We start from the raw sequence: 15,738 nt of genomic DNA, 5'->3' as shown, positions 1-15,738 counted from the left end.
TGATCTGGATGAGTTGCAAACCTAGGAACATGATCTAAGATAAGTCTAGCTTATAATCCAACATAACAAACACTAACTCGAAGAAATGAATTATCACAGAATTAATCACACAAACTGTACAATCTAACAATTGAACAAACTAGAAACAAAGTATTTTTGGTTGATACGAGATTGCTCTGAACCCAAGATGCTCTTGCATCACATATGCCTCAAGCAGGTCCTTCACCCCTCTTCTGTGAAAACCAAGGGGTCATCGAACTTGCCAAAAATCCATTCTTCCATGAGCAAACCAAGCATATTGACATTCATTGTCAATTCATCTGTCAATTGGTTGAAGATGGATCTGTAGATTTGCAGTATGTTCCTACAATGGATCAGACTACCAATATTCTCACCAAGTCCCTCCTTCCAAAAAAGTTTGTTAAATTCAAGGGGCTTCTTGGTGTCATTGATCAATTGACCATTAAGGGAGGGTATTAGAATAATCTCTCTATAATATTCTATTTATTATTGTTTTAATGGTCAAATTTGTAAATCTTCTAAATATTAGAATGTTTCTAATATCCTTTGTACTTTCATTATTAGAACAGCATCCTTGTAAACTATTTATGAGCATCTTGCTCATTCTTTTATTCATTCAATAATTTACCAAATGTTTGTCTTATATGCTCTTAGTTAATTAGCCTTAGTTTTGTAAAGACCCGAATTGGCTTCTAACTGAAATGCTGATACACAACTGGTATTCCTATATTTTCTTTGGTGTTTTCCATTTTTTATTTTTTATTTTTTTGGAATATGTGTTTTTTGTATTTTTTTTGGTTGAGTAAAAATGCTTTGAAGAAATGACTGAAAACTAAATACAAATTCTCACCACCATAAAATAAAATATATAAATCCGATTGCTCAATTGTAAACGTAATGACAAATGGGAACCTGAATTTCGATTCACTTTGCACAATGTACTAGCTCCACAAATCCTCCAACTCAAAAATGCCTATAGCAGTAGATTTGAAACGCAAATGCCTTAGGAGAAGATATACGGCAGGTTTCAAGTATTGCAGACCCTCAATGATGAATAACGTCCTCCTTAAATGACAAACTACGCCTCTGATCATTGACGTGGATCCTCCCAAGTGCAAATTGCAGGTCAATAAGAAATCGCAAACCAACATAGAGGTGACGGCCTACCCAATAACTCAGCCGCTAGCTCCCCAATTTGTACGATTTCCTCTAATTGGTATTTGCAAGCTCAACCACCACTAGCCGCCCAATCTTGTAATTATCAATCGGTTCAGATATTCACCCACAATGCAAATAAATTCAAAACATTGCCTTCCAATTATAATCAGTCTCCAATACAATTCCATAGGAAATTGATAATGATGTCACAACGATTTCCCTCTACAATCAGCTAATGTCAACCAATCTCAATCTCCTAAACATAGTAAGAACAGTATTGTTGGGTGGATATTTTGCAACCGACAGTTTTGGGTAAAATCCAATTGCAAAATAGGATGACCAGCCACATCGTGTGAGACAAAGTCTCTCCTATCGTAAAGGGAAGGCTCCCCGTTCTCACCATTCCTTGGATCAACTCAAGGTAAGCAAGAAGTCGAGAGATTTTATAAAATGCATGTTATCAATATTCTTTCTTCTTAACTTTCAAAAAAGAATCCACTTACTCGCTTCGCGAGTAATGGGTAGGGTTAATCTCTAACTACACTTCTATCAAGAGCTGGAAACAATGATACCGATATACCTTGACTAACTCAAAGGTTAGCTGAAAATGTACCAGTTTTGGCTCTAAGTCTGGTCATACTTCTATATGGAAAAGCTTTACAATTAGGGCACAAAAACTCCTAAAAGTAAGAATAACTTAACTATTTTACGAATTAAGAAAGAGTATAAGCTACAGACAAAGCTTCTAGCTATACACTTCCACAATTGCTCCTAGTCAAAGCTCAGGCTCCAATTGCTTCTTAACTCTTTTATATTCAATTCACAAGATACAATTATCCAAAACACAAAATAACATGAATCAAAGATAACTTAGATGAATTATAGACAAAGCTTATAACTCACACAAGTAACAATCTCACTTAATCAAAGTTAAGTCTCAAATGCTCCTTTGTATTCACTTTCTCTCAAAATAGTGCTTACACAAACAAAGTTCTAGTAGCACAATTCCTTCAGAGGGGGCACTCCTTTATATAGGCATAAAAGTTGAGAAAAAGGTGGAGGAAAAAGTGGGAGCAACTCAACCAACTTTGACCTAGTCTAACTAAAAGATAAAAAAATAGGGTTACATGCAACTCACATTACATCCTTTTACACTTTTTCATGTAATGCATCGTCTTAAACCTACAAACATGAAATAAAAACAAAAACAACAATCTTAAAGATGGTTTCTCAATGCCTTGAATTTGACAACGATATCACAAACTGTGGGAAGATCAGCAATTGACATGGTCTTTAATATGGCTTCGACCCTCACTGCATCTGCATATGTTGATTGCACAACTTTGGAATTTGCTGCCATAGTATCTAACAAGTGTTTTGTCGAGGATTTATACAAGACAAACTTGTTCATTGTGTGCGAACCAAAATCTTCAGAATCTACATCAGCATTGATCCTAATTGTATATTCCGAGCTTACCCTTTCAACCACAATGACATTATCAAATTCATCAATAACATGGCATCCCATCTGTTCCAAATCACAAGTAACACCTGTTTCAACTGTCTAACAGTCTCCAAGTGTCGCCTGTAACCTTGTGATTAGCTTCCTCAATGTTTCTTCTTTGTAACCAATAAGTCCTTGAAATCTAAAGAACATTTCACATGACGAAAGAATGTCACATGAAACCAAGGCATCTAGATCAAAACTTTCCATTTCATCCCAATCATTGAGAATTTCCTTCAAATTATCCGCTTCTTGAGTCAAAGAAGAGATCAAGTTTTGCTCCATTCCATTCATTTCTTTGACGTGCCTAAGAACTGCAAATGCCTCTGTGATGGCTCGAACTCCTTCGGAGATGATCTCTCCTATCCAAGACTTGGGAGCTTCAATCAACTTTCTCTCCTTGAATGTTTGAGACATGGCATCAACACTTTGAGAAGATTGTTGCCAGATGACCTCATTCAAGCGTGAAACCTCCTGTTTCAGTTGATTTTCCTTCCCCCATAGCTCATGATCGTTCTTTGATACATTTGCCAATGCATCTTGAGCATCTTGTAAACAACTCAAACGTGATTGTTTTCTGATTTCAACCTTAGTGAATTTGTAATCAGATCAAGTAAGTTCCTCCACAAGTTTGTTCACCAAGGGCTCAGCAACTTCAACAAACTTGGTCTTATCTAAACCAACCAATATCCTTGAAACAATCTTATCTTTCAAAGATTTGGATTTGGTCTTCTTAATAGGGAGATTATCTGACGGTACAACCACTTTTCTTCTCTTTGTTGTGATTCTGCTCAACCATGCAGGCAAGCTGAAACCTTCATCCGTAGAAGCAGATACAGTGGAGACCATTGGCATTGATCCAGATTATATTTCCATTGTAACAGAGCAAGATTCAGTCTGCACATCTGAAGGCATAAGAACATGCCAAGAAGATTCTGACATGAAAAGCTCAAAACCTGTCAAAGACATATCAAGTTGGGAAACTTGACCATTTGTGAGAGTTGGAAAAATCCTCAAACACATTTGTCAAATGCTCATATTGTTCATTTGTAGGACTGAGAGGAGTAGCAGAAGAAATAGGAAGAGTCATTGTATTAATTTCTAAGACTAAAATAGGAGTGAAAACCATGGAGAATGAATCCACATCATCATCCACCTCATCCAGAAAAGGTGCTTCATGAATAGATGGTGCATGAGTTTGTGCAGGCTTTGGAGGAGATATGATCATGACTTCCCCTTCTTCATCTATATCTTCCTTATCTAATTTTGTCTCCAGTTCCTCTTCTGATTCTTCCTCTGACTCTTGAACTGGTTCAAAGATCTAAGAAGACTTAGAACCTTTTCCACCCTTCAATTTGAATTTGAGGGAATCCTTAGCATCAAAAGATGAGGCACCATCTTTCCTGTAATCTCTAGTTGTGACTTCCTGCCATAAGGGCCAAAGCTTCCACAATCCAATCCCATCTTAGGATTAACTCTTTTAAGGCCTTTATCTTTCAGCCATTTGTTAGTGTTTACCAAGATGGGTTGAAATCTATCCATGATAGATGTTCCTTCCTTTTGTTGCCACTAAATAGGAAAAGGGGACTTCTTATCAAAGTCGGATTGATGAAACTCTAGATCAAGAATGTTGTTGTCATCTTCAACTTGGAAATCTGAATGGATCTCCAATATGTTGAGATCGATTATCTGCTGCAAGGTTAATCTGTTGTAGTCCATCTTCATGATGTCAAGCTCTATTCTCCTATCAATCCAAATATCCTCGATGGGATCAACATATGTGAAAGCTCTTTTCCTCTGAGAATTCATCTCTCGGTAATCAAAGTCAAAATTATCCTTGAACTTCTTCAAGGTGATCAACTGCAACTCTACTTCCATGTTCTTCGCTTTGGGCACAGAATTGATTGAATAGTTGCCAACAGCCAAGGGTTTAGCTGAGGTAATACTAAAACGAAGCCTATGCATAGCGTGTTAATCACTTTGCATGTCCATGAGCTGTCTAGCTAGCTCCATCAAGATGATTCGATCTATAGCATACCTAGGTAAGGTATACGGCTCACCTTTGAAATATCCAACTCTTAAGTATGTAAAAGTTGGAGATTGAATAAAAATACAGCCGTATTGACTCACCTTTTCCCATGCTACATCAGACAATCTTTTGACAGATAATTGTCTATCAAATAAGCACCGGAAATGCCCAAAGAAGGCATCTTGAACTCTTTTGCAATAAAATTTACTATTTGCAAAAGTGATTTGGTTATGGTAATCCCAAATAGGAACCTGAAGACAATCTCCCTTGGTCGAGAGACCAAAGAAAGATCCCATGGCAGCAGCAATGTAAACAAGGTAAGAGTTCATGTAGAAGGGCGCTAAAGTTCCCACATTGCCTATCTGCTAACAAAGTGCAGTGCTAATGAGCTCTCCCCAAAAGATGTGTTCTTTGTTTTCCATGATTCGAAAGATGCACTTATACATCCATGGCTCGAAATCAATAGAATCTTTGAGACCACAAATTTTGCTGAGAAAGATGATGAGATCCTTATATTCTTGTTTGAAGTTAGACTGATGAACAGTCTTTGGCCATCTAGAGAAGTTGTTCCTTTTATTGTCTAACTAGTATAGGTTGACAAACTTATGATAATCACCCTTTTGCCCATTCCAGCATGCCAAAAATGATTCCTTGGTTAAATCTGCACATTCTGCTTTATGCAGCACTTTAAAGATCTACTCAATAACTTCTGGATCAAGGCTAATGATAACCCTACCGTCAGCGTCCTTGATAGTCTTTGTTTTTGGAGTAAAACGTCGTGCACATCCAAGAACAAAATCAGGTTCCATGGCTGCCATAGGAAATGCAGACACCAAGTGAATGTTACTTCTTTTGATGCATTTCATCTCATGACCAACAGGATTTTCAGCTCTTCGTAGAAGATCAGCCATGTCCACATAACCGATCATAGTGTCCATTACATTGTCAAGAACAAATGCAATTGATGATGGAGTTGCATGAGCCAACTCTTTATCCTATTGATACTTCATCTTTCCTTTGGATTTTGATGATGAGGGCATCTCTTGCATTTGCGCTGCAACACAAAAATCCCAAAACATAAACACATTGTCAGAAGGAATTGCCATACAAGTTGATTTGCAATCAGCAACAAAGGTTCAGAAACGGATTGGAGACTTTGTAGATCCAATGAAATGATCTCAAAAAGAAATCATCATACATATGTAGTTAATGAAAATGAAATGAATGGAATGCAGAATGAAGTGTTATGAAGATGGAAAATGGGTGAAGATGGAATGAAATGAAAATGTGTGAAGGTGGAATGCATGGGAATGCGTGCGAATGAAGATTTCTGATTTCAAATGTGACTTGGGGTTTTCAAGGCATTATTGCATGAAAAATAAGTACATGTAAGTGCAACATGTAACGGGAGATGAAAGGTGAGATGAGATGCGAATGCGGATGGAGGATGCACTTTACATGCAAGTGCAAATGGAGGACGAGGTGCAAAGCATGGAAAGACACGGAAACATGTATTTGCTCAGAAAGGCGCAAACGCATATGGAGAGATGGAAATGGAAAATGGAAGAGGGATAATGAGTTTTATAGTCATCTTTGGTGAAAAGGAGAAGTCAAAGTACATGGAAGATGAAAATGACATCTTTTGACTTTTCAACAAGTGACTTTTAATCAAAATCTAACATTTTGGATGCAATTAAACGTAAGGCTTTTCGTGTAATCATGTCACGCAAATGGATGCAAAAAGTGAGATGAGTGAAAATAGAAGCGGAAAATGGGATTACATGCATGTGCGGATGGTGAATGAGATGGAAAACATGTAATCGCATTTGTTGGATGAGATGTGAAGTGTTGTGACAAGGAAGATGGAAGTGAAACGTGATGATGCTTTCGCATAAAGTGAAACAACAAGAAGTTCGGAAAAGAACTTGTGACTTCTCCAAAGTGGAGAAAATTATCAAGCAAGCACAAAGCACAAAAACTCAAAAGAAAAATGTACCCTTGGAGAGTGGCTAAAACATGTCAAGATGCAATGCACTTCAACACACAAATTCGAATTTGGAAATTGGGGAAAAACCAAAAACAAGAAAATGAACAATTACTTCATTTTTAAAGGAAAAATGCACTTTCCATGGCATTGATTTCAACAAGTGGCAATCATCAAGCAATAATGTGCATAAAATCAGCAAGATAAGCACAAATTAAATAGCACGAAAGAAAAAGTGAAGATTAAGTGTCAAAAATGAAGGAAAAAGATGCTCCAATATTGAAAATGTCTTCAAAAACGTTTGAATCTTTCAAACTCTTGCAAATTCGAATGGGAGAAGGCAGCAATCAAGGAGTATTTGTTAAAAGATAACCAAACGTGCCCTAATAATACTCCAAGATCCAATGTTTTGCATATGCATGCTCATGGGACGTTTTTGGTGAAAAACGTGTTTCACCAAGGAGCATGATCAAATCAATTTCGAGTTTAAAGGTCAAAAATGTGTATCATAATGCAATGCAATCACCATAAAACACCAAATCGATTCATCCTTGTGCAAAAACATTGATCAAAACTGGATTTATTTGGAGCTATCTCCAAAAACGTGCCCTATGATAGAGCTTCCAAAAACGATTTTCAGCATGGTAAATCCATTTTTGATGCAAGAAAACTCATTGCCAAGCAAAAACGCCTTCAATGGACAAGATCTCATGCAAATCCACTAAGAAAATCTCTCACAATGAGCAAAATCGGATTCTTGGAGAGAAAATGCATCCATTCTTTCAAAATCGAACCTTTTGGGATGATATGCATGTTTTAAAATATGTTTTTCGTCAAAATCAGACCTTTTGGGGTGACAAGCACATTTTAAAACTTGCAACAAGGCAAATCAGACCTTTTGAGTGAATGACATGTTTTAAAACATGCAAGTGATCAAAATCGCACCTTTTGGAGGGACTGCATGTTTTAAGTTATATCGCACCTTTTGGAGGGACTGCATGTTTTAAGTTATATCGCACATTTTGGATGTAATGACACAAAAGCTTACCTTTTGATGTAATGACATCAAAACGATCCACTTATGTTTTCAAGTTGAAATGTATATGCAGTGACATGGAAAATGTCCACTTTTGATGGATTTTACATGAAATTGCATATAAAAGATCCACTTTTGATAACTTAAAGTCATTTAATCAGCTTAATTTCATAAAAATGTTACTTACTGGGACATAAACAACATTTATGTATCATATTTAAAAATACAAAACATAAATATCATTTAAAAAGTAACATTAAAATGAGTATTTGATTTAAAAATCAAAAATTAAACTAAAACTATATAGTTTATGTCGTCACTTTAAATGAAAAATCAAAAAACCAACTCAACTTAAAATTATAACATAAAGTGCACTATAGTTACTTTAAATGAAAATTTAAATGATAACATAACTTAAAAACATAACATAAACTAAATTTAAGTTATATTTTTCAAAAAGTGAATATCAAATTAAAAATATAACATGATATTTTTAATTCGTGTTGTTGCACCAAAAAGGTCCACGTTTGAGGCACTAAAACGACCATATCTCTTGACTGACAATTTCGATTGAGCTCTAGATTAGACCAAATTGAAGGAGAAACCAAAAGCCATGACATGAGCAAAACCAAAGGACTAAAAACCAACAAACGCAAACTCAAAAGCAAAGAAAAGGACGATGAAGGCTTCAAAAATCAAGCAAAGGCTCAACAAAAAGAAAAACAAAAAAGACTTGATGAAAACCTTCAATAAAATAACTTGATATACGAATTGAAGTAAATTGATCAATCAACATTAAACAATTGAATACCAAATTCAACTTAGAGATACGCCAAAGTAGCTTGAAAAAGTTTCGTGATGTTACCAACATTTTGTGGTGACAAAATGCAGGACAACAAGTAGGAGGATTTTGCAACCTATTATACCTTAGCAACAAGTTGTAACAAAACTCAGATAAATCTCAGAAAACTTCACAAAAACCCTCAATCAAATTATCAATGAGAAAATTTAATATTCAACGTGTCTAACATTCTCCCAAGAAGTCATATTTATAATACAATTCAATCCAATTAGCTTCACCCACACACCTTTCACTTACAAGCAACTTTATAATATAAAGTCAAGTCACTTTACAATGTAAAGCACAATAATATTTAAGTGTGCATTAAATACTCATTAAATTCTATCATTCTCAAAATAAATGACTCCACCAATAATCCATCGTGAGATCGAGTGTCGAAATGCCAGACGATCACCCGGCCTGAACTACTCAACCAAAAATAGTAACTAGCCAAAAGTGACTTACAAAAATAGTAAGTTCCCAAAATAGTAATTCCTCGACAAAGACCCCCAAATCCAAACATAAGCTCACAAAGGTTGCAATGATGAGTTGACAAAACCATACTCCAGAATCCTTCTAAATCAGGGACATTACATAGTTATATAGTCTTTGATTGTATCAAGATTCTATGATTGAGATTAGTGAGATCATTATCAAGTTTGTATCCCATAATCTCATTAACTTTGCCATTCAATTGAGCAAATTTATTTGAAGCATCCTTGGTTGTTTTCCACTTATCAATATGAAAGATATGATCAGCAAATACATATTTTTGTAGAGTTTCAAGAGTCGTAATAATATAGATGAACCAATCCATTTTGAAATAAGGATCTTCTGGTTTTAGTACAAATCCATCAATGTAGTTAATTAATCTTTTTTCTATTAGTTTACTCCATGCACTTATTTCCATCTTGCATAGTTTGTCAGATTTGGAAGAGGGAAGTTAGAATGACCCATGGCTGAAATTTGAAGAGCACATCAAAGCACAATCACACAACACAACCTCCAAATTCACTTGAAGCCTATGGTGGAGATTAAAATGCAGAACAAGCGTGACTATGATTTCCAACTACCAAGAACATTTGCCAACTAGTTGTCTGGTTATTTATTATGTTACATCTTAATTTTGCAAGGGAGTGTGCCCCCAGGAATAATTGTCTTATTTTCTATTGCTAAAATGCATTTATTTGGTTTTTTTTTTGTTATTGGTTTAAAGACTAGTTCCCAAATAGGGCTGCTTGGTTTTCTTCAAGCCCGGGTTTAGGCTTCTCTAACCTGCCAGAAAACCGGCAAGCTGAAAATTTAACATTTTAGTTTCGTCTCTCGTTCATCAATAATCTTAGCTTTCCACTTTTTTAATAAAAATTGTCAAAAGTTCCAAATTCTTAAGTAGATCGACAAGAAAAGTACAACAAATCAGCTTCGGCTTCAATGCGCTGCCATTTTTTCTAAAAAATTCGCCCAATACTGGCAGACAATTCACCAAACCAGATACAAAATTATTTTAAGAAAGAAAAAACAAACAAGCAACGGCAGAAACTATATCATATTTTACAGTGAACCTGAAGAATCGCCATCTCGATCTGCTCTGCGGCAGTTGACGGACAATCGACGACGGGCAGGTGTAGCATGGGTTAACTGGGGTAATATGGAATTCTTCCTGGTAACATACAGGTGATTAGAATTCCTCGAAAAAGACATCCGTGATATATGTAACGGAGATAATTTATTACAGGCCGTAACTGCAGTAACCGATGCCGCCATTAACACAAGTTCCCAATTCCCAATTGTACTATGGCCTCAACTGGTTTAAACATACATTTTATATTTTGACAAATAATGACTTGTCTGCCAACATGTCTAAGAAAACCAAACACGTGGACTTCGTTCCGGCCTTGCAAAATGCACATTTTATACAAGGTATCTAGGCCTCCACTGATTATTAAAGTTCATATTATCAAAACAATATTATTCAAAAAAAGCTATTAAATGCTTAGGGGTGATCTGATTTTCTTACAATTCACATTGCTCTAATACTGAATTAGTTTGGACCAATAATTATTAGAATTTTGTTTTATATATATTATATAATTATGTGATTGGGTGATTTGATTTTGTGTTATAGGAATTTTTTTAAGGATTCTTCATATTCCACCAAATTTTAGCTACCAACAAACAAAAGAATTTAAATCTTATATATTAAGAAAAATTATAAACATTACAACATTTATATTTCTCAAGTAAACTTTAAAACATTGATCATCCGATACCTTAAATAATAACTATTTTCCATGAACTCAAAAATATCACACTCCAAATAAAATTTAGATTTTAAAATTAAAATAATAATGAATTAATCTTTTTTAATGAAAATTAACAATTTATGTGACTAAATATTTTTAATTTCTTGCAAATGCGATATACAACAGTTGCAATAATCTATTTAAATAATTATGAAATATAACAATGTTAGTTACTATTAAGTTTTTGCACTACAAAACTACATCAACAAGTTACTATTAAGTTTTGGCACTTATTAGTATTAGTGGATAGACTAAAATTGAAAATTATATTATTATTTTTTTACTTTTTACTTCCTTGTAAGAATTATAAAGCTATTTTTTTACATAGAGTAAATATCTAAATATTTATACTATTTAATAGGTTATATAATTTTCTCAAAATATTTTAAACAATATTAGAATTACTTTCAACCTAAACAATTAATTTAATGAATAATTTTTCCACTATATTATCATTATGTATAATTATATAATTTTAAATTTTGATCTTCTTAAATGTATATTATAATTATAGATATACAAAAATTATATTAAATAATTATATTCTCTAAAATATAAAAAATTACTACAATTTGTATATAAATAATTATTTTCATTTAAATTAATTATGTAATAATTTTTTTAATGTATGATGCAGGGAAGGGGAAGAACCTTCCCAAAGAGGTATAAAAATACTATCATGGAATGTTAGGGGCCTCAACGCCCTTGACAAGTAGCAGCTCTTAAAAAATTGTATTAATAAATATAAACCTGACTTTTTATTAAATCAAGAAACTAAATTAAGTAACTTAGAATTAGAAAAGTTTAGGGAAAAAATGAGATTTGTGAAAATTAAAGGAGTACCTTCAAAAGGAGCCTTAGGTGGGCTGGCAATCATCTGGAATCCAAAAACTTACCAAGTTGAACCCTTAAGAAAAGAAAAAAATTGGTTAAATGTGAAAGTAGTTGATTGGAATAATTCTTTAACCTTTAACTTGATTAATGTTTATGGACCCACAAATAACTCTGACAAAAAAGCAGTTTGGGTAGATATCAGTCTACATACTCAACAAGATAGAATCTTCTCCTTTATAGGGGGTGATTTCAATGCCATAACCCTAAAAGAGAAACTGGGAGGAGTGTCCAAACTACTATAGGTAGTAATCGATTTTAATTATTGGATTCAAACTAATTATTTATTTGAGATCCCATCCAAAAATAATGCCTTCACTTGGAATAATAGGAGACAAGGTAGTTCCCAGGTGGCAAAAAGACTACATAGATTTTTTTACTTTTAGCCCCCTACCAAGAGTAGTTTCCCAAATTACTTCTGAAACTATTCCTTATTCTGGCTCTAACCACTTCCCCATATGCCTAACAATGGAAATGGAAGCCACCCCAAAGAGGAATCCTTTCAGAGTGGAGCAGATGTGGTTCAAAGATAAAACAACCTTTTGTACCTATTAGAACATTGGTGGACCACTACTAAGGTGGAGGACTCTAAGATGTTTGAAGTAGTACAAAAACTTAAGATGATTAAAATTAACTTAATACAATGGAACAAACACCAATTTGGAAATATCTTTGAACTAAAAGGAGAAATTGAAGAGGCCTTAATAAACATTAATCAATCAGTGATGAGGAAGGGTATGGATGAGAATTTGTATTCCCAAGAAAAAAAACCTAAGATTAAAGCTGGAAGATATTCTGGCAAAAGAAGAAATCTACTGGAGATAGAAATCCAAAGAAGCATGCCTAAAAGAAGGCAATAAGAACACTAAATTTTTTCATAATTGTACCAAGGCTAAAAGATTGACTAACTATATAACTAAAATCTACTCACAAAAGGGACAAGTCTTAGAAGCAAAAGAGGAAATAACCAAGGAAGCCCTTAGATATTTTGAAACTATCTTAAATGAAGACTCCTCTTGTCGAGATCAATCAAAGTTTCTGAAAACTACCCCTAAGATTATTAATGATAAGGAAAACAAGATCCTACTTAACAAACTTTCAAAGGAAGAAGTTACGAAGGTTCTTTTTAAGATGAATCCAGATAAAGCCCCAGGGCCATATGGATTCCCAACTTTCCTTTTTCAAAAATGTTGGCACTTCATGGGTGATGAAATTACAGAAGCCCTTGAGAGTATCAGGAACTCTGGAGGAATCCTCAAAGAAATTAACCACACCTTCTTAGTGCTCATCCCTAAATCTAACCAATGTAAAGGTTTTAAAGATTTTAGACCTATAGCCCTTTGTAATACCCTTTACAAACTATTATCCAAGACTTTGGCATGAAGGCTCCAATGGTTCCTCCCTATGCTCATTAGTGAAGAATAGTCTAGATTTGTACAAGGAAGATCAATCTATGATGGTATGATTATTGCACAAGAAACAATACACTCACTAAAATTAAGTAATAAGTCAGGGATGCTAGTTAAATTAGATATTAGTAAGGCCTACAAAAAAGTAAATTGGAGATTCTTATGTAAATGCTTGCAGGCTTTTGGTTTTGCAAAAGCCTAGATTAACTTAATTTTTTAATGTATATCTACACCTAAATTTTTGGTTCTAATCAATGGTACACCAGAAGATTTATTTTCCCCTTCTAGAGGAATTAGACAAGGAGACCCCATTTCTCCCTTCCTTTTTATTTTGCTCTCATAAGCATTGGGGAGATTTCTCAAATAGCAAAAATTTGGAATCATCCCTTAAAGGGCTTAAGATTTCCAATAATAGCAAACCTGAAACCCACCAACAATTTGTAGATGATACCTTACTCTATGGAGAAGCTACTGTAAAGGAAGCTGAGATTATTAACTCTACACTTTTAGACTACATTAAGGTATCTGGTCAAGAAATCAACAAAGGAAAATCTAAAATTTTCTTCTTCAACACAGAGGAAGAAACACAAAAAAGTATCAGCTTAACCCTTGACATTGTCAAAGGATCTCTACCATGTAAGTATTTAGGTTTCTAATTGAATGACTCCTCTAAACCTGCTAAGCTATAGGAACCCATATTAGGCAAAATCAAAAAGAAAATTATGTCATGGAAAGGGAAGTGGCTCGCTTTAGTAGGTATAACTACTATGCTTAAATCATATTTATCTAGTATGTCTATCTACCAACTATCACTACAAAACCCCCCAACCAATATAGAGAACTCACTGAATAAAATCCTCAAAGATTTTTTCTAGCAAGGAGTAGATAACAAAAAGAAATTCAACCTAATGGCTTGGAATAAGATTTGTCAAACTAATGAGGAAGGTGGCTTTGGGATTAGAGATATAAAACTCCAAGCTCTTGCCCTAGGAGCTAAATTGATCTGGAGAATGATTCGTAATCCAAAACTGTCCCAGGTCAGGACTCTCTTAAATAAATATCTAAACTCATCAGATCCCCTTAGCATCCGCAGAACAAAATCCTCCCCTCAAGGATCAGGGGTCTGGAATTTCATTTTAAAATGTCAACATATTATTTTCAACAAAGTAACATGGCAAGTAGAAAACGGTAGGGAAGTTAGATTCTGGATAGATTCTTGGGAAGCATTCCCACCCCTTTTTAAAATAAAGGTTATCCAAGGCTAGGACTATCTTATCATAGGCAATAGCAACCCTCTTAGTGGATTACTGGGAAGGGGATGCATCTTTAGCTAAAGGATGGAAATGGAAATATCTAAAAAAATTATGACATTCCCATAGAAGAACTCTCTATTTTAGAATCTACCCTAGCCTCAAGGTCCTTTACCCTCTCTTCATCTAGGGACAAACTTGTTTGGATTGGTTCTAATACTGGTGAATATAATTCTAAAGATGGTTACAGTTATTTATCTAGACTTAAGTCGAACACCTTGAAATTATTATCAACTGATCTTTGTTGGCACTCGTTATGCCTGCCTAAAGTAGGAACCTTCTCATGGTTAGCAATACAAAACAAGATTCTAACTATAGATAAATTCAAAAGTATGGGTTATGCAGGACCATCAAGATGTCCCTTATGCAAGGAAGCAGAAGAAGATCCTAATCATATCTTCTTACACTACAATTTTTCTCACACAATTTGGACTTGGTTTTATAAAAGGATGAGAATTTTCATGGTCTCGCATGAATCAATTTTAAAACACCTCTTGGCCTAGCTAAGTTTCCACTTCAACAATATTTTTAAAGGAATATGGATTATCTCACCTTCTATTATTTTATGGGAAATTTGGAAAGAGAGAAATAGGCATATCTTTAAGAGTCAGGAGATGTCTTCTGACCAAGTTATATTCAAAATAGAAGCATCAATAATTGAAACCCTGAATAGTAAATAAACTCAGACTAATAATAATATGACTTCATGGGATGGCTCTATGAGGACTAGATGGATTGGACTTAGAATTCCTCCCTTTAATGCAAGGAGAAGGCTTTAGTCAAGCCTTAAGGAAAAATTGTGTGTGGATCCCTCCGAAAGCTAGATGGGTTAAACTCAATTTCAATGGGGCTTCCAGAGGCAATCCAGGCTTGGCAGAGATTAGGTGTTGCATTAAGGATAATTTGGGAAGAACATTGGTAGAAAGATCAATGAAGATAGAACCTACCACAAAAAAACGTTGCAGAATTCAAAGTCTTATTGGAAGGTCTTTGGTTATGCTCCCAGTTCAATTTCAAGAGTGTTTCCATTGAAGGAGATTCTTCGATTATCATCAATGCCTTGAGGAAGCAAGCTACCCCTAATTCGAGACTAACTAGTTTCCTTAACCTTTCCCTCAACCTCATTGAGAATTTGGAGCAGGTAACCTTCAACAACATTTATAGGGAAGGAAACACCCTAGTTGATGAACTTGCTAATAAAGGTACTGATGGTATTGAAATTTTGCATAGTTATCACTTAGACTCAAAGGAA

The 15,738-nt window shown here is 34.6% G+C and overlaps 1 protein-coding gene across 4 annotated transcripts in view; it reads right to left on the bottom strand.

Annotated features, from left to right (window-relative positions):
- Positions 1-10,369, bottom strand: part of LOC149551909 (tubulin alpha-6 chain) — a 113,722-nt gene extending 103,353 nt beyond the window's left edge. For all 4 annotated transcript variants that reach the window (XM_089787408.1, XM_089787410.1, XM_089787407.1 and 1 more), the window contains exon 1: positions 10,136-10,369. In XM_089787408.1, the coding sequence (XP_089643534.1) occupies positions 10,136-10,337 (202 nt within the window). In that variant the 5' untranslated portion in view covers positions 10,338-10,369. The remainder of the gene's footprint in view (positions 1-10,135) is intronic.
- Between the last annotated feature and the right edge of the window lie 5,369 nt (positions 10,370-15,738).

This window comes from Cupressus sempervirens, chromosome 6 (assembly GCF_028749045.1).
Source record: "Cupressus sempervirens isolate cs-2001-9-10 chromosome 6, ASM2874904v1, whole genome shotgun sequence".
Lineage (NCBI taxonomy): Eukaryota > Viridiplantae > Streptophyta > Pinopsida > Cupressales > Cupressaceae > Cupressus > Cupressus sempervirens.
This window is presented reverse-complemented; position numbering and strand designations above follow the sequence as displayed.